Here is a 16284-nt window from a genome sequence, read left to right on the forward strand (position 1 = left end):
GATGAATCAGCAAATGGCTGGCATGAATCTCAATAGTTCCAGCAATGTGATGGGCTTTGGCCAGCCCCCCAATACAGTGGCAGGATGGACAGGAAGCTCTTCGGGTCAGACTCTCAGCACACAACTGTGGAAATGAAAATTGCAACAGAAGTTTCATGCAGAACAGTCACTTGACATTCCTTGCTCAAATGCATTTATTCTTTTTCTTTTCTCCCAGTTGTTCACATTAAGAAGTTATCTAACTGACCATGTTGTGGTCTGTATTGATTTAAATTTGATGTGGTGGAAAGCAGATTGAAAATACATTTATATATCATTGGCAGCTCTTTCATATTCCAGTACATTTGATTTCATAAACCATATCAAGAAGCTGCTTTACCAATTGCATACTCAATTTTTTTCTCAAAATTATAGATCAAACGTTTGCCTATAAGGGACATAGCTATCATGTTAGTAATATCTCTAAATATATAAACCTTGCCCCCCAAATTACCCAGTAATCCTTGTAGAAGGTACTGTATGAACCAAATGTTTAATCATATAAATAGAATGTAAATGTATCACTGAATAATGTTTTTAATGTATCAAACATACTGTGTTTTATCATTCATTTCACTGTGATGTTACTATGGTGTGCTTAACAGGGAACATGGTTAGTGAAAGCAAGATAAACCTGGATATTACTGTAGTTCCACACATTTTTAGTTTATTCTTTTAAAACATGAATATTTGATCCATTTGAGTTTCCTGTGACAAAACATGCAATTTGGCTCCATAGGTGTATACATAGTGCTAATATAAAGAACTTATTGCACAATATGCATACAGGGTAACTCATCACATACGGATACTTTTTGTCCTTGCAGATATATCCAGGTTTGACAGTAATTGTGTTTACATTTTATGGTGCCTCGTATTGATAAAATGTTATTTCCCTATATTAAAAAGATAAAGCCATAAACCATTGTGTGGTTTTTATTTCATACTGTATGATTTACCTTGTCACAGTGACTTCAAGAAAGTTGTTTAATACAAGAAAAACGCTTTTAACAAATATTTCTGGTGACTAGTATTTTGCGATCTAAAACCAGTTTATAATAATTCCATCAATTAAGTTGGATAAATGTTTTTGAAAATGTTTCAGTGTGGTAGCCGTGTAAGGTGCCACAAGGACTCCTCGTTTTTCAAAATGTTGCACTTCAGTTGTTTCAGTCTTGATTGGTATTACTATGTGGAAACTCTTAAAACAAATGCTTATATTTCAGTTCAGTGATACCAAGCTGAGAAATGCATGCAAAACAAGACAAAAGATGTTATGTCTCTTAAGATATCAGATTTGCTTATCTGACAAATTTTTGTTTGCACAGAAGTCCATCAGATGACTAGTGCAGGATGTTGCAGAGTGGTAGATTGTACGCTGCTTGAATTCTTAATTGACTGAAGTCAGGCATCTTCAGCCACATCCATTTCCTATACAGTATGTCCCACACAGTTATATCTCCAGATCATACCTCAATTTTAACTGTGTCTAGGTGGTATTTTGGCTCATTACCTAGATTTACCTTTTCTGTTCGAGTGTGCCATACAAGAACCTAAAAAACAGAAGGTTAATTAGTGCAGTATTGGGTAATCTACACAGATAGCTGTAAGTACTCTGCAATGGTAGTGGAATTAGTTAGTACCTTTGTGCAATTGTTTGCTTTTGGTTCCAGCTCCTCCACAGTCGTTATCTGGTTCAGAAAATCAGATTCTTGCATTCCTGGTTGAGACCCACGGCGTTTGAATACAGCTTTAGGGTTTGACAGAATCACTTGAAGGCTCACAGCAAATCCTTTAAGACAATTTTTAAAATAAAAAATTAAACTTTTAACTGTTTACATGGCTGTCATTTAAATCTGAAAATCTTCCAATCCCTTAGTTAAGAACTTGCATATTTGTTGTTTTATATTCCTATGTATCATTTGGGTAGACTTTTACATACCTTACAATTGTTGACTAAAACCTACTGATGAAATTGATTGCTTTTTGCTGTGAAATTGTCTGTATCGCTTAATTTCTGCATGTTTATACCAACTGCCTATGGTGCAACAAAATCAGTTTTGTTTTTATATTTTCTTTTAGCTGATTAACTGTGCTCTCTCAAAAATCAATACTTTCTCTTATTTTTCATTGTCTTGGCAAATATAAACCAATAGCTAATACAAATGTTAGGAATTCACACGTGCTATAAACGCTTCCACCTCAAACATAAAGGTGAGTTAAAACAGGAAGACTAAGCCACAGCAGCTCGGTGTCTTCTCTGACCTGACAGCTTTTTTTAGTTACTGAAGATTAGGATCTCCAATTGAACTCTGTTGTTGGAAGGCAAGTAAATTTAGATTGATTTTGGCATTATAATTTATATCATTTGTGTTAAGTTTCTTTTTTATTAAAGAAATATCCACAGATCTCCAGTTTGTAGTCACCTAACCTAACACAAGCCAACTGACAAGTTTTAGGACTAAGGAGTCTGACGTGTGTTTATAATATGAGCTGGCCAGTTTTTGAAAAACATTATTCAACACAAGGGCAACACACCTACAGGAAAAAGAAATTACAGATGCTCAGTCTAAGGCATCCATTAACAGACCTGTTACATTTACCAATACGATGCTCCTCAAGGGCAGTTTGGAATGGTGGCCATTGTATTTTTCTCAAAGGAGTCACAACATAATTTTGAAATCTGTTCTGGAATACTGGCAAGAACTGTTTAATGCTGCAAAGAGTCTGAAATGTAAACTTTACTCCCATTTTCTACTACAATAATCCTGCAGGGATAGTCTTTGAAATTATTGTATCTGAGGGAACTCTAGTATCTTATCAGGTCCCTTTAGTGCAGCATCATTTTTAGACATGAAACTGCAACTGAATAAAAAGGAAATATTTTCATGCATCACATGCAAAACAGCTTCTAAGTGCTGTTGTTGCCATCTTGCAAGTACTTGAGTTAGACCTGAAAATAGATGGTCTCCACTTTAGCAAGTCAAGTCAAGTACCAACACGGGAGAGCTAAAAATAGTACAGCTTGTAAAGCCATTCTGAAACTGATTCAGGTAAAACAGTTTGTTTTCTGAACACCTTGAATAGTTCTGGGCACAAAGTTTTAGGCAGTTTATCGTTTCAATCCTTTCCATATACATCTGTCCTTCCCCCACCTTCTTACCTAGGTTACAGAGGTGCAAAAATAAAGGATCCCCTATCTCTCTCAATAGGCAAAACCTTAATTTCCTCACTGCCTGAAGTGTTAAACTTCAGAATCATTTCTGATCGTTTGAGTCATTAGTCATAGGTAATGGCTGTTTGCTGTATGTCAAAGCAGTCATCATGGACACCTTAAATATCTCACTAGAAACCTACCATCAACAGTTCTGCTTTGAGAAGTCTCTTCCCCCCCGGCCACGGGTAGTCACTCAGAGCCTGACGGAACACTGCTAGCAATGGCTCCAGCCAGAGGGATGTACTAGGGTTCAGGTGACAGAAAAGGTGGTCATAGAACAGTTTGCCTGAATCCTTCCAGTGGGGGGATGCAAATGGGTTGTGAGATATCGCCCAGAAACATTGGCAGATGCAGTATTGTCAGAGAATTACCTGATGTTTCTTGGGCCAGAGGCTGAAACACCGAAAGTCAGTCCTATGTGCCCTGAGTCCTCCAGAAGCACTGATAAGCGAACACCAACGGGTAACTGGGAGAACTTGGATGTACAACCTTAGTGGGGGCGGGGGACATGCATGCGCACAAAAGCTAAGAGAAAAACATGCAAATCCACCCCTAATAACCAGGAGAGCCCTGCCTGGCTGGGCCAAGTAATCTTATCCAAGGGGATTTCCCTCCCTTGGGAGAACCTAATAAAAAACCAATTCCTCCTTTTCGGAGCTGTTTTGCATGTGGTCAGCAAGAATATTTCAGAAAGGACTGCTTGTTGGTGGATTGTAATTATGGGCAGGCCTGGACAGCCAATAATAGAGCTTGAAATAGGGGCCCTGGGAAGATGTTGGTCCCTATACAAGCAAATGGAGTGTCTGTACAGGGGCTGATAGACTCAGGCTGTAGCCAGATCTTAGTCTGGGAGAGGCTAGGGGGACAGGAAGTAAAGCTGAGGATGTAAACTGACCTCCAGGGTATCTATGGGGACATCTGACCCTACCCAATGAGAGACGTACGGCTGACCATGCAAGAACACATGGAAACATTACAGGCTGCAGTGGCAAAAGACCTGCCCTGTTGGGTCATACTTGGGCATGAATGGAAGTTCTTCAAAGAAGTGGTCAAAGAGTGGCAGGCACTTCATTGGAGAAAGTGGAGCTGGAAGACCCAAGAAGGCAGGAAACAGCTGCAGTGGCCAAGAGGGAGCCTTGGAAAGAAGGGGGATCAAAGGAAGATGAAGAAAGACCCTCCCCATGGGTGCAGGATATGTCCCCTGATCCAACTGGGGCCATAGGGGCTTGCCGCTGCCATAGTTTGCTGAAGACCTACTTTTTAATGAGGGGGACTTTGTGGACTAACAAAGAACAACCCCACACTGAAAGAGGTTTATGAGCAGCTTGCCTGTGCAGACAGCAAACTACTGGACCCCCAGCTGTGGAAACAGTGGCCCCATTTTGAATAGGTGAGAGGGCATACCGGGCGATGAAGGATCCTAGAATGGGAAAGGTCAGAATGCAACTCCTAGTACTGAGGAAGCTTCAAAGGAGGGTACTACAGTTGTCCAATACAGTCAATACAATGGGGGTCACTTGTGAAGAGAGAAGATGCTTGATGGGTGACCCTGAGATTCTACTGGCCAGGCATCCACCTGGAGATGGGAGACTATTGTGCCTTATGCCCAGAATGCCAGTGGAAGGGCCAAAAGACGGTCCCCCAGCTAACACTACCCATTGTGAGAGTGCCCTTCAAGCGAATAGGTATAAACATGATGAGCCTGTTAGAGAAGTCCGCAGCAGGGCACATATGCATACTTGTAGTCTTGGACTATGCCGCCAGATCCCCCCAGGCCATTCCCATCCAGTCAGCAACAATGGCTCTCATTGCTACTGAACTCCAAAAGTATTTGCCGGGATGGGGAACCTGAAAGAAATATTGACAGACCAAGGACAAATTTCACCTCACAACTGATGGAGCTGTGTGACCTAATGAAGGTCAAGTCCTTAAAGATGTCAGTGTGCCTTCCACAATCTGATGGGCTGGTCAAGTAGTTTAACAAAACATTGAAGAACATGCTGAAAAAGTTTGTGACCACCAAACCCTGACACGGGGACCGCCTGATCCCCACTCTCCTGTTCACCATCCACAAGGTTCTTCCCGTTTCAATTACTATATGGGAGGCAGACAAGGGGAATTATGGACTTCCTCCAGGAAACGGGAAGAGCAACGCACCAGGGCGAACAACACCGTGATGTGTTATACAGCTGTAGGACAAGTTGAAGACCCTGGGGGAGTTCACAAGAGAAAACATACAGAAGGCACAATACACACAGCAAGAAGCCTATAACAAAACGGCCCAACTACACAAGTTCCAGCCCGGAGACCGAATGTTACTCCAGCTGCCAACCTCAGAATCCAAATTCTTGGCTTGATGCCAAGGCCAATTCAGAGTGGTGAAATGGGTTGGTGAGGTTGATTATGAGATCCAGCAACCTGGGTAAAGGCAGTCTACCCAGGTGTATCACATCAACTTGTTGAAGGTCTGCAAAGGATAAGAGGGCCTCCTTGTCACCCAGTTTCTTCCCCAGGCCAGAGCTTGGAATCTCAGGCCACAGCACCATAAGGCTGTCTCAGTACCTGTAGGAAAGGGTCTGCAGCCTGAATCAGAGTAACAAATTTGCCAGTTGGTGATTCGCCAAGGTGTTTTCAGTGGTACCCGGGTGAACCCACCTGATATTCCACCACATAGATGCCAAACAAGGGAGGAAGACACATGAGAGCCCATGGCCATTCCCAAGGAATATGTGGGAGACCATTCACCAGGAACTCCAGGCCATGATAGAACTAGGGAGTTATCAAAGAGTCACATAGAGTGGAGGAATCCCAGCTGGATGGGGTGACAGTTCTGTATCAACTTCTGAAAGATAAACACCATTTCAAAATTCAGTGCATACCCCATGTTTAGGGTTGACCCACTAAGTAAATATTGAACCTTGACCAAGGGAAACTGGCAAATCCCCTGGACACCTGAATCTAAAGGGGAAAAAAAAGCACGTTCTCCACACTATGAAGGCTGTACCAGTTTAAATGTTATGGGGCCACTGCCACTTTCCAGCAACTGATGGATAGAATGTTACGACCACACGGGGCATACTACATTGACATAATCTACAGCGAAAGCTGAGCTGAACACATGAAGCACATGATGGCAGTATTACAGGCTCTCAGAGAGGTGCAAAAAAAGGTGCCACCTGCTTTTACTCACCGGGTGGCGCTCCGGATCCTCAGGGGCACTGAAGGCTCCTGCTGCCGAAATGCTGCCGAGGACTGGGAGCGAGTGAAGGTCCCCGCCGAGCCGGAGCGCTGCTACTGTTGACAACTACCCCAACCAAGTGTTAACTCGCCACCCCAGAAGTCACCTACCCTGGGGTATGCTGTGGCGGGGAGAAAGAGGTGGCTATGACTTTTGGTGGACCAAGTTCAGGCCTTAGCAGGTTGCCCATCCCTTCCACCAAGAGACAAGTACAGCAGTTTCGGAGAACAGCAGCGTGCTATCAACGGTTCATACCAAACCGCCATTGTCATTGCCTCTTTGATAGACATGGTAAAAGACACTGCATGCAAAAGGGTCCAGTAGCCCAAAAGCTGTGACAAGGTGATCAGGACACTACAAGACCGGTTGACCTGGGAACCAGTACTATTCCACCCAGACTTCTCAAAGCTCTTTAATCTCCAAACAGACTGTTTGATGTCAGACACAGAGCAGTGTTATCTCAGGAACCTTTAGGAGGAGAACACCCAGTTCTCTCTCTTAGCAGGAAGTTGTTTCCATCGGAGGTAGTCTACTTAGTTATCAAGAAGGAAGCCCTAGCAACTCTTGACCCCACTAGAGCCCTGGGTCAGAGCCCAGGCTCCCCTACCACTGCCCCTGCAAGTGGGTGGGCATTAACTAGTGGGCAATCCAGCCCACTAATGACCCTATTACAGTTTTCCTTACTCCCCTCCCAATCCAGTTCTTACCCCTACTGCTACGATTACTCCCTATTTCTAAATCCCAGAGGAGAAACTTTTGGGCTGCCAACAGGTTACATCCCCACAACTGGCTTAACTGAGTTCCCCGAATCTAGCTTGGCCTATTCCCCCTCACTTAGACAGATCCCATGGGTGGGCAGGGAGCCAAGGCTGACACAGCCATCGCACCTGTCACTGGCCACTGTTGGAAGACAGGATTCTGGACTTCAGTCTGTCCCAGTAACCATGTGAATGCAGCCTCCTGCCACCTCAGTCTGGAAGGGGAAGAAGGAGGCAAGATAGCGCAGTGTCCTGCAGCATAAGGTAGCAGCCTCAAAACTGGACTCTATTCCCCCATCCATACACTTCCTCTATCACTGAAAGTGCTATTCTGAAAAACACTAGAATTTTTCTTCAAGGTTACCTTTGCTGTCAACTGTTAACTTGGTTCCCCTTTCTGCTAAACATATTTTTGGCCTCTCCACTCAATCTTAATTGTATAGACAATCTGAGAGCTTCTCTACATGATGCAGGTTAACATAGTGCTGTTTCAAACAGAGCTACATCACACACACTAAGGAACTTTTAGTGAGCACCATCAGAGTCCATACTGGCGAGTTAGCACACAACATGCTCATGTGCACTGAAATTTACAGCCCTCTCGTGTGGACTAAAGCGCCAGGGCAGATTGGCAGAGGCCATGGGGTTTCTTTGCCTTCCTCTGCAGTGTGGGGCATGGGTCACTTACTGGAGGATTCCCTGTACCTTAAAGTCTTTAAACCACGACCTGAGGACTTCAGCAGCTCAGACATACGTTCGGGGTTTGTTACAGGGGTTGGTGGGTGAGATTCTGTGCCTGCATTGTGCAGGTCAGACTAGACTATCATAATGGTCCCTTCTGACCTTAAAATCTATGATTCTATGTAGACAAGGCCTGAGTAGGCAAATTCATTTTTTCCCTTCATTTGTCTTTAGTTCTGTAAGGGCAGAAAGTAAATGGCTCTATAGCTGAGAAAAAGACTGAAGTCCTTCTCACCAGTAAGACTTAACCAAGGAAGCAGGCCTATTGTCATAAATGAAGACATTCACTTTTCCTGAATATTGAAAGAAAAAAATTATATAAATGTGTATACACCCTAGTGGATTCAAGAACATGTTATGTTTATTATTGTCTAGTTAAAGAATACATTTCTAACAATTTGCCCAGCCAGTGCTGCTTTTCTGTGGGAAGTTATAAAGTAAATTGTTATTCTGCACAGCATTTGCTGCTTAGATTAATCTGTGGATACACACAAATCCCTTTGTTTAAAGCAAGCAGTTGTGAATGTTAGCTCCTTAGTGGCAGTGGTTACACTGCTAGCCGTTATCACAGATGAGAAAATTAACTCCTGACTGACAACATTCTTTCTGAGTAGCTTTCAAGGAACAAGCACCACAAAAAGCTTATCAGCTCTAAAGTAACTTGCATGTACTCTCTTTAAGAGCAGTATCCCAACCTCAGAGATTCTCTGGCTTCCAAAACCAGACTTACCCAAGCCTAGGAAATAAGGCAACATACGCTCATAGATTTGAAAGTTGGTTAGAAGTAAAAACCTTAATGTTGGTTATGGGCTTCAGCCTAGCCCTTATCTCCCTGCAAAAAAACCCATCTCATTCCACAGCAGGACAGCTTCTTTTAAAGAGCAGATTAGGGTTTTAAAAATAAATAAATCTGGCACTGAAAACATTCATCCCTGGCTTAGCCTCTAAGCAAAATACATGAAAATAGCATCTTTGAGAAATGGCCCAGGGCTTTCCATGGTGGGAATGCCCATCAGTAGAACATCACACTACAGCTCATTCCACCCACGTTTGGATACAACAGCAGCCTCAGGTCCATCCAGCTTTGGAGATTCACAAGCTAAGCGCTTAAATTCACTGCAGACTGCAGCGAGTACTGTCATGGCAGCACTACTAAAGCAGATATGTTGGTAACAGGGTTTTGTAATGCTGCTTCAATTAGAAGCATTCTCCTTCTCTTTTTTTTAATCCAAGGATGTACATTTTCTTTGTGTGTTACAGATGGACATCATGAGTTTTGTAAAGCAGACATCTAAAGCTTCCCTAAAATTACTCCAGGTGTTACTTTGATGATGTTCTTCCATTTTACTCTATCGCCCTCTAAGTGGATTTACTTGTTTGCTGGAAACTGAAGTAGTTCTTCGGGTGGTTCCAGCCAGGAATTCCAGGCTTGTGTGTGTGCACCAAAGCAGGAGAACATTGCTTAGCAGTACCTGTCAGGGCAGTGCTTGCTCTTGGACAGTTCCATTCTTTCCTTATTGAGTAATTCCACAGGGTTGTGTTAGGCAATTACTTTTCATTCCTAGGACTGCTGCTGTGTGGAGTTTCACAGGATTTCATATTGCCTCCCTCCTGCTCAGTGTTGACATCCAGCTCTCTCCACATCAGCCCAGCCAGTACAGTTGAACACCTGGGCCATGCATGATAGCTAGCTGTCTGAAGGCCTATTGGGATAAGACTGAAGTTATGTGGGAAAGCAATTAGATACACCAAGGAATTATACCTGCCCTTCTTGCTGAGGTGCTGTTTCTACTACTTGTTCACATTCTAGGAGTTGTGTTAGATCCCCAGCAGCTCTTAAAATGATCACATAGCAGCAGCCTCCATGAACATTTTTCCCATCCTTGTCTAGCCAAGAGACTGTGACTGATTTTCTTGGATGAAGACGTTGCTACTGGGATCCATGCCTTTGTCACCTCAACATTAGATTATTCTATAAACTCCTGATGGGGCTGCACCTAAGTCAGCCTGGAAACCGAAAGTCATACAGAAAGCAGTAGCCTGTTTATTATACCTTAAGTATCTAACACCAGAGTTTTGTGACCTGCACTTGCTACCACTTGGTTTCCAGTCGGTATTGATTTTTACCTGTAAAAAGCATTCAGTGGCTTGGAACCTGCCTACTTCAGAGACTACCCTTTTCCTCGTACCAAAGTGCTTCAAGTGGAGGGGCTTGAGCTGGAATGCTAACCATTCAAAAGGGAGACACCCCTGCTGACAGGATGCTTACCATGAGGAAGGCCTTCAGCTGCGGGACCTACTAATTCCTTAAACTGTTGGCCTTTAGAGATTAAAGCCAAAACAAACAAAAAAACCCAGGCTTTTGGGAGGGGAGAGTCACAATTAATGCTGTTTGTGAGAAAAGGTGTTTTTGTTTAGGTTTGGTATCCACTATGGTAGGTTACTTTGGGGGTGGGCTTTTACTTTCATTCTGATTGTCTTAACTTTGGCAAGGGCTCTTTCAGACTCTGACCAAGGATACCATAGATTGCAGGGCCCCCACTCCAAACCAATGGTCACTAAAACAAAAGTCTGTTCTCCTCTGCCTCAGTAGAACCATCATAACCAAGGCCTTCGTACATCACAGATCTCACAATAAAGCAAAGCCTGAGAAATGCCAGCTCTTCAAGCCTCAGGAGACTCCAGCAAAATTCAACGTCTGTCGCACAATGGACAGAGAGCTCAAATTCATTTCCCCATGTTTATTCCCCCCACCCCCTGCTGTTCCTCAGACGTTCTTGTCAACTACTGGAAATGGTCCACCTTGATTATCACTGCAAAATGTTCCTCTCCCCCCCCCGCTCTCCTGCTGGTAATAGCTCACCTTAAGTAATGACTCTCGTTACAGTGTGTATGGTAACACCCATTGTTTCGTGTTCTCTGTATATAAATCTCCCCACTGTATTTTCCACTGAATGCATCCGATGAAGTGAGCTGTAGCTCATGAAAGCTTATACTCAAATAAATTTGTTAGTCTCTAAGGTGCCACAAGTCCTCCTTTTTATAGTCTATCCAGTGACTCTTGTGGTCTACAGACAGGTGAGTGGATTCATCTTAATGCAACTACTACATCAATGCTAATGTCCCCCTGAGAATTCATCTGCTTTCCTTGAGCTAGCCTGGCATTAGAAGACTCATCCAACTTCCTCCCGAAGAAGATCAAAAACTCTTGAGCTAGAAATAAGCTAAAACAAATCACTAGCTACATTGTTTATCCTGGATGCTTTATATTCCTCAGCTAGGTCTATTGACAGTAATATAAACCTATGTGGTTTTGTTCCTGGAACACACATCCAACCAGCTCCTGGCAGGAGCACAATATGCTTCAAACTTTTTGAAGAAGCTTATAGACAAAAGTAGTGACTGAGTCTTTGGGTAAATTGCCTAATAAAAGGGAATATAAACCATAACAAACAAGTATTTTAGTGCATAGGCAGAAAGGGATTCATATCTGCCCCTATAGAGGACCTCCTAGTCCAGGACCCATCCACATAAATGGTTCAAGTAGATACCCTACAGACAGGATAAGTACTAGAGGAATCTGGCTTCATGATAAACCGACCCAGTTCATTGTTTAAAAGGAAACAATTATTCATCTGGGATGCAGAGAAATACACAATGTAAGTCACAATGTAACTCATCTCAAAGCAGTGAAAACAGCAGTTACCAAAGGCATAAGGCAGACTCAATGTTCCTCTGAATCCACAATCCAATTCCTCCTAAGTATATATTGGTGATGAATGCCTACTGTATAAATGTACTACAGTGGACCAAATTCTACAGGATGCTCCTCTAGAGCTTTTCTTCTGTATCCACTGCACTTACTATGATCATCAACCAAGATCAAGATTCTCTCTGAAGCACCTATATCTTTTCAATAATGTACAAAGAGACAGATTTCAGAAAGGTCTCCACATCTATGAATCAGAAACAGATTATAGGGTCAGGAGGGGTGATGATCCCACTCAAACAAGGAAACAGTCTAAGTCAGTGGTTCTCAGCTTGTGGCCCAATCAGCACACAGCCGCGGCTCATTTGACATCCTCAGGGACATACAGGTAGTATTGGATCCAGCCCACAATGGTAGATAGGTGGAGAACCACTGGTCTAAGTAATACTGCAAAACTTAAAAGGATATTGACTGCAATTGGAACAACAACAACAACAAAAAAGAGAGAGAGAGAGAGCAAATGCTAGCCTGGAAGTTAAAAGACAAGGTTACACTTAAAACCTCAAATGTTACAAAAGTAACTTTGTTTTTGGATCAGTCACTGTGAGGCTGGCAGACCAAATGCCAGCTCTTGCCAAGTCTTTAAGCCCCAGCCAAATTCATTGCTGTACACCAGTCTAAGTCTGATACCAATCTTAACCATACTAACACAAGTGAAACAATGTGTTTAGGCATTATGAAATGTTTGTAAGTTGCTGCATGCACTAATCTCACTTTATCACATAATATAAGAATATTTGAGTTTTTGCTTTGACTGTAAAAAACAGTTTACTCTGAAACTGTGAGCTCAGTCAGGAGGGATTGTCTCCTAACCATCAAGAAGGCCTATCAAAACTAAATGGGTCATTGTGGGACATCACAATACGAAGACTGTTAATTGCCCCTTCATACCCATGAAGAAGCTAAAAGGGCTCACCAGCTTGAATTCTGGAAGAAGGGAATAAAAATAACTGACAAATTTTTTCATCTCTTTTGCCATTTGGACTCTGAGGGGCTGGAGCTATGAAACAGAAGCAGAGATCCCCAGGGTCAACCTGGGTTAGCCCTAAAAGATATTCAGAGCTGACAGATTACTACAACTCTGTCACCTTTTAAAACCATGGACTTTAACTCATTTGTGTACATATGCTTGTCTGCTCTAACCTTGTAATAACTCTCTCATTGCCTTTTCCGAGTTAATAAATCTTCAGTTAGTTTATTATAGCATGGTCTTTGGTGTGAGATTTAAGATACAAATTGACCTGGGTAAGTGAGACTGGGAGCAATATGAGTATTTTGTGATCTTTGTTATAATATAGCAACCAACTATCATTTAGTCCAGCTTGCCTGGGTGGTAAAATAATTGGACTGCCCAAGGGGACTGTCTGTGACTCCATGGTAAGACTGTTATAGTGCTTTAGGAGTTCACACTTGTTACTGGGTTGGTGAAATCTAATTATAGAACATACCATCAGTTTAGAGTTTGTACTCTGCTTCTTGATAGTCTGCCCTGAGGTTGGTACTCGCACTCATGAGCCACTCCAGACAGCATGACAATCACCACTCTCAGAACTAGCCAAAACTAGTGGATGGACTTCTCTCCAAATTTTGCACATCTTTATTGGATCAGTAACTCATTAAACTGAGAAGTGATTTTTCTGGACTATTTTACTCTTATCACCAGAGAGATGTACAGCACTGTAGTATGTAAATCAGTGTTGCATCCTTAAGCCAAAATATTCCCACCTTAGCACTGATACAGCAAACAATAAGCAGTGACTGGAAAATGCAGTGAGACTTTTTTCATCTCTTCACTAAAAATGATCACCTTCAGGATAATCATTATAAACATTTCCACAGAAGTATGTAGGATATTTAATTTAAATTTGTTGCCATACTGTGTTGTACTGTAGCGCTATGAACCTCCTAGGACTGGACAAAAAACAGGTATCTTATATCTGAGAGTAACCGTACTTCGATGTAGGCAAACTACACAAATAAAGAGGAATAACTGGATTCATGTTTGCAGCCACATATTAAAGACTTCTTAAAGTTTTTATAACTCTTTCCAGTTTACATCCATGGTGCAAAAGGTTGGTGCAAAAAGGGGCAAAATTCTACTTTCATATCAATAAAACAGTAACTTAAAAAGTGACAAGTACATTCCATAAATATTCAATGCAGTAATGGACTAAAATACACACACACACACAGTAACATCACCAAGTACTTGGAACACCTTGAGTAATAAAGTATCTATTAGACCAAGAGGTTTACAATGCTCAAGAATTTCATTTTGTCTTATAAAAATATAACCCATACGAAAGAACTCAATCAAAATTTCCTTTTTATAAATCAAATCGCACTTAACCTTAATAACCATGTATAATTTTAAAAAAAAAAGCCCTCCAAGATTAAAATTAAAACTCTCTTAATAAGATGGTAAGTAAATGCAAACTTACTACTCTCTTGATCAGAGTTTTAATACAAAGAAACCTATAAAGAACTAAGTCAAAACTGCTTTCTATATTTGTCAGATTATTTAGAGAAAAGCCTACAAAATTAAATGTTACTACTTCCAGGGTCATACAGTGTCAATTCAAATGATCAATAGAAAAAACTAAGTCAAACTTGCTTTTTATATTAGTCAAATTTGAATTAAATTGGTTATTTAATGGCAAGACATATATGGAATTAAGCCCCATAAAAGTAAATGCAGATATACTATTTTTGAGAACAGTTTCAATTTAAAAAAATAAATTGTTTAAATTATTCAAATTTCATTTAAATCAAACAACTGAGGCTCATGTGAATCATCTAAATTTTTCATCTGCAGGTTCACTCCACCTTCTTCTTCCTTTTGACTATTCAAAAATTAAACTACATAGCCATAATCATAACAAATACTAAATGAGAGTATGCACCCAATCAGGCTTCTATTGAAGGAAATGGGACAGCTCCCACTTATGTCACTGGGAGCAGGATCAAACCCCAAAGGCTGCTGACAAAAAACAGACAGCAAATCTTAGCACAGAAAATTCTTTTAACAGCATGTCAAGGTTCCTCCCCCACTCTGAACTCTAGGGTACAGATGTGGGGACCTGCATGAAAAACCTCCTAAGCTTATCTTTACCAGCTTAGGTCAAAACTTCCCCAAGGTACAAAATATTACCCCCGTTGTCCTTGGACTGGCTGCTACCACCACCAAACTAATACTGGTTACTGGGGAAGAGCTGTTTGGACGCGTCCTTCCCCCCAAAATACTTCCCAAAACCTTGCACCCCACTTCCTGGACAAGGTTTGGTAAAAAGCCTCACCAATTTGCATAGGTGACCACAGACCCAAACCCTTGGATCTGAGAACAATGAAAAAGCATTCAGTTTTTTACAAGAAGACTTTTAATAAAAAATAGAAGTAAATAGAAATAAAGAAATCCCCCCTGTAAAATCAGGATGGTAGATATCTTACAGGGTAATTAGATTCAAAAACATAGAGAACCCCTCTAGGCAAAACCTTAAGTTACAAAAAAGATACACAGACAGAAATAGTTATTCTATTCAGCACAATTCTTTTCTCAGCCATTTAAAGAAATCATAATCTAACACATACCTAGCTAGATTACTTACTAAAAGTTCTAAGACTCCATTCCTGGTCTATCCCCTGCAGAAACCAGCATATAGACAGACACAGACCCTTTGTTTCTCTCCCTCCTCCCAGCTTTTGAAAGTATCTTGTCTCCTCATTGGTCATTTTGGTCAGGTGCCAGTGAGGTTACCTTTAGCTTCTTAACCCTTTACAGGTGAGAGGAGCTTTCCCCTGGCCAGGAGGGATTTCAAAGGGGTTTACCCTTCCCTTTATTTTTATGACACGCCCCCCAAATCTCAGCTAGGGTTTACCCTTCCCTTTATTTTTATGACACAGCACAAACAATTTTTCCCTTTAGCCAGTTAGGTCTAAATATGTATAAACTTGTTTGTCATTATAACAGATTTCTTGTTTTTCCATTTCCAAACCATTGACAACATTCTCTGGTAATATGAATAAGATCCAAAGGTTACAATAAGGCAGCATTCAAGTCAGTTCATTTTAGCCAGATGATTCTGAAAATTATTGTTTACATTTCAGGCCAAGTCCACACTACGAACTTGCAGCAGCATAACTGTGTCGCTCAGAGGTCTGACAAATCTACCCTCCAGAACAACTAAGTTACACTGACCTAACTCCTGGTATAGACAGCGCTATGTTGATGGGGGGGCTTCTCCTGTCAATATAGCTACCGCCTCTCATGGAGGTGGATTAAGTATGCCAATGGAAGAAGCTCTCCCATCAGCATAGGTAGAGTCGCCACTAAAGTGCTGTAGCTGCGCCCCTGCAGCGCCTTATGTGTAGACCTGCCCTTAGGGATCAAAATTAACCAGAGATTTAGAAATTAAAAATACAGAAAGAGACTCCTGAATTAGTTTGTGTACAGTGGTGTCGCATCTTACGTGGGGGTTAGGTTCTAAAGTTAGCGCGTAAGGTGAAAATCGCGTATAGTCGAAAT

At 41.7% G+C, this 16284-nt stretch overlaps 2 protein-coding genes across 3 annotated transcripts in view; one reads left to right on the forward strand and one right to left on the reverse strand.

The window, feature by feature from the left end:
- SMAP1 (small ArfGAP 1) overlaps nucleotides 1-930 on the forward strand; it is a 221384-nt gene extending 220454 nt beyond the window's left edge. Inside the window, exon 11 of one of the 2 annotated variants that reach the window (XM_084623133.1) lies at nucleotides 2-930. In XM_084623133.1, the coding sequence (XP_084479259.1) occupies nucleotides 2-136 (135 nt within the window). In that variant the 3' untranslated portion in view covers nucleotides 137-930. The remainder of the gene's footprint in view (nucleotide 1) is intronic. The other variant, XM_084623134.1, reaches the window with a different exon arrangement.
- B3GAT2 (beta-1,3-glucuronyltransferase 2) overlaps nucleotides 690-16284 on the reverse strand; it is a 60070-nt gene continuing 44475 nt past the window's right edge. Inside the window, exons 3-4 of the mRNA XM_084623135.1 lie at nucleotides 1683-1831; nucleotides 690-1592 (exon numbers count right to left, since the gene is read on the reverse strand). Of these exons, the coding sequence (XP_084479261.1) occupies nucleotides 1506-1592; nucleotides 1683-1831 (236 nt within the window). The 3' untranslated portion in view covers nucleotides 690-1505. The remainder of the gene's footprint in view (nucleotides 1593-1682; nucleotides 1832-16284) is intronic.

Source organism: Lepidochelys olivacea, assembly GCF_965140295.1.
Source record: "Lepidochelys olivacea isolate rLepOli2 genome assembly, chromosome: 3".
NCBI lineage: Eukaryota > Metazoa > Chordata > Testudines > Cheloniidae > Lepidochelys > Lepidochelys olivacea.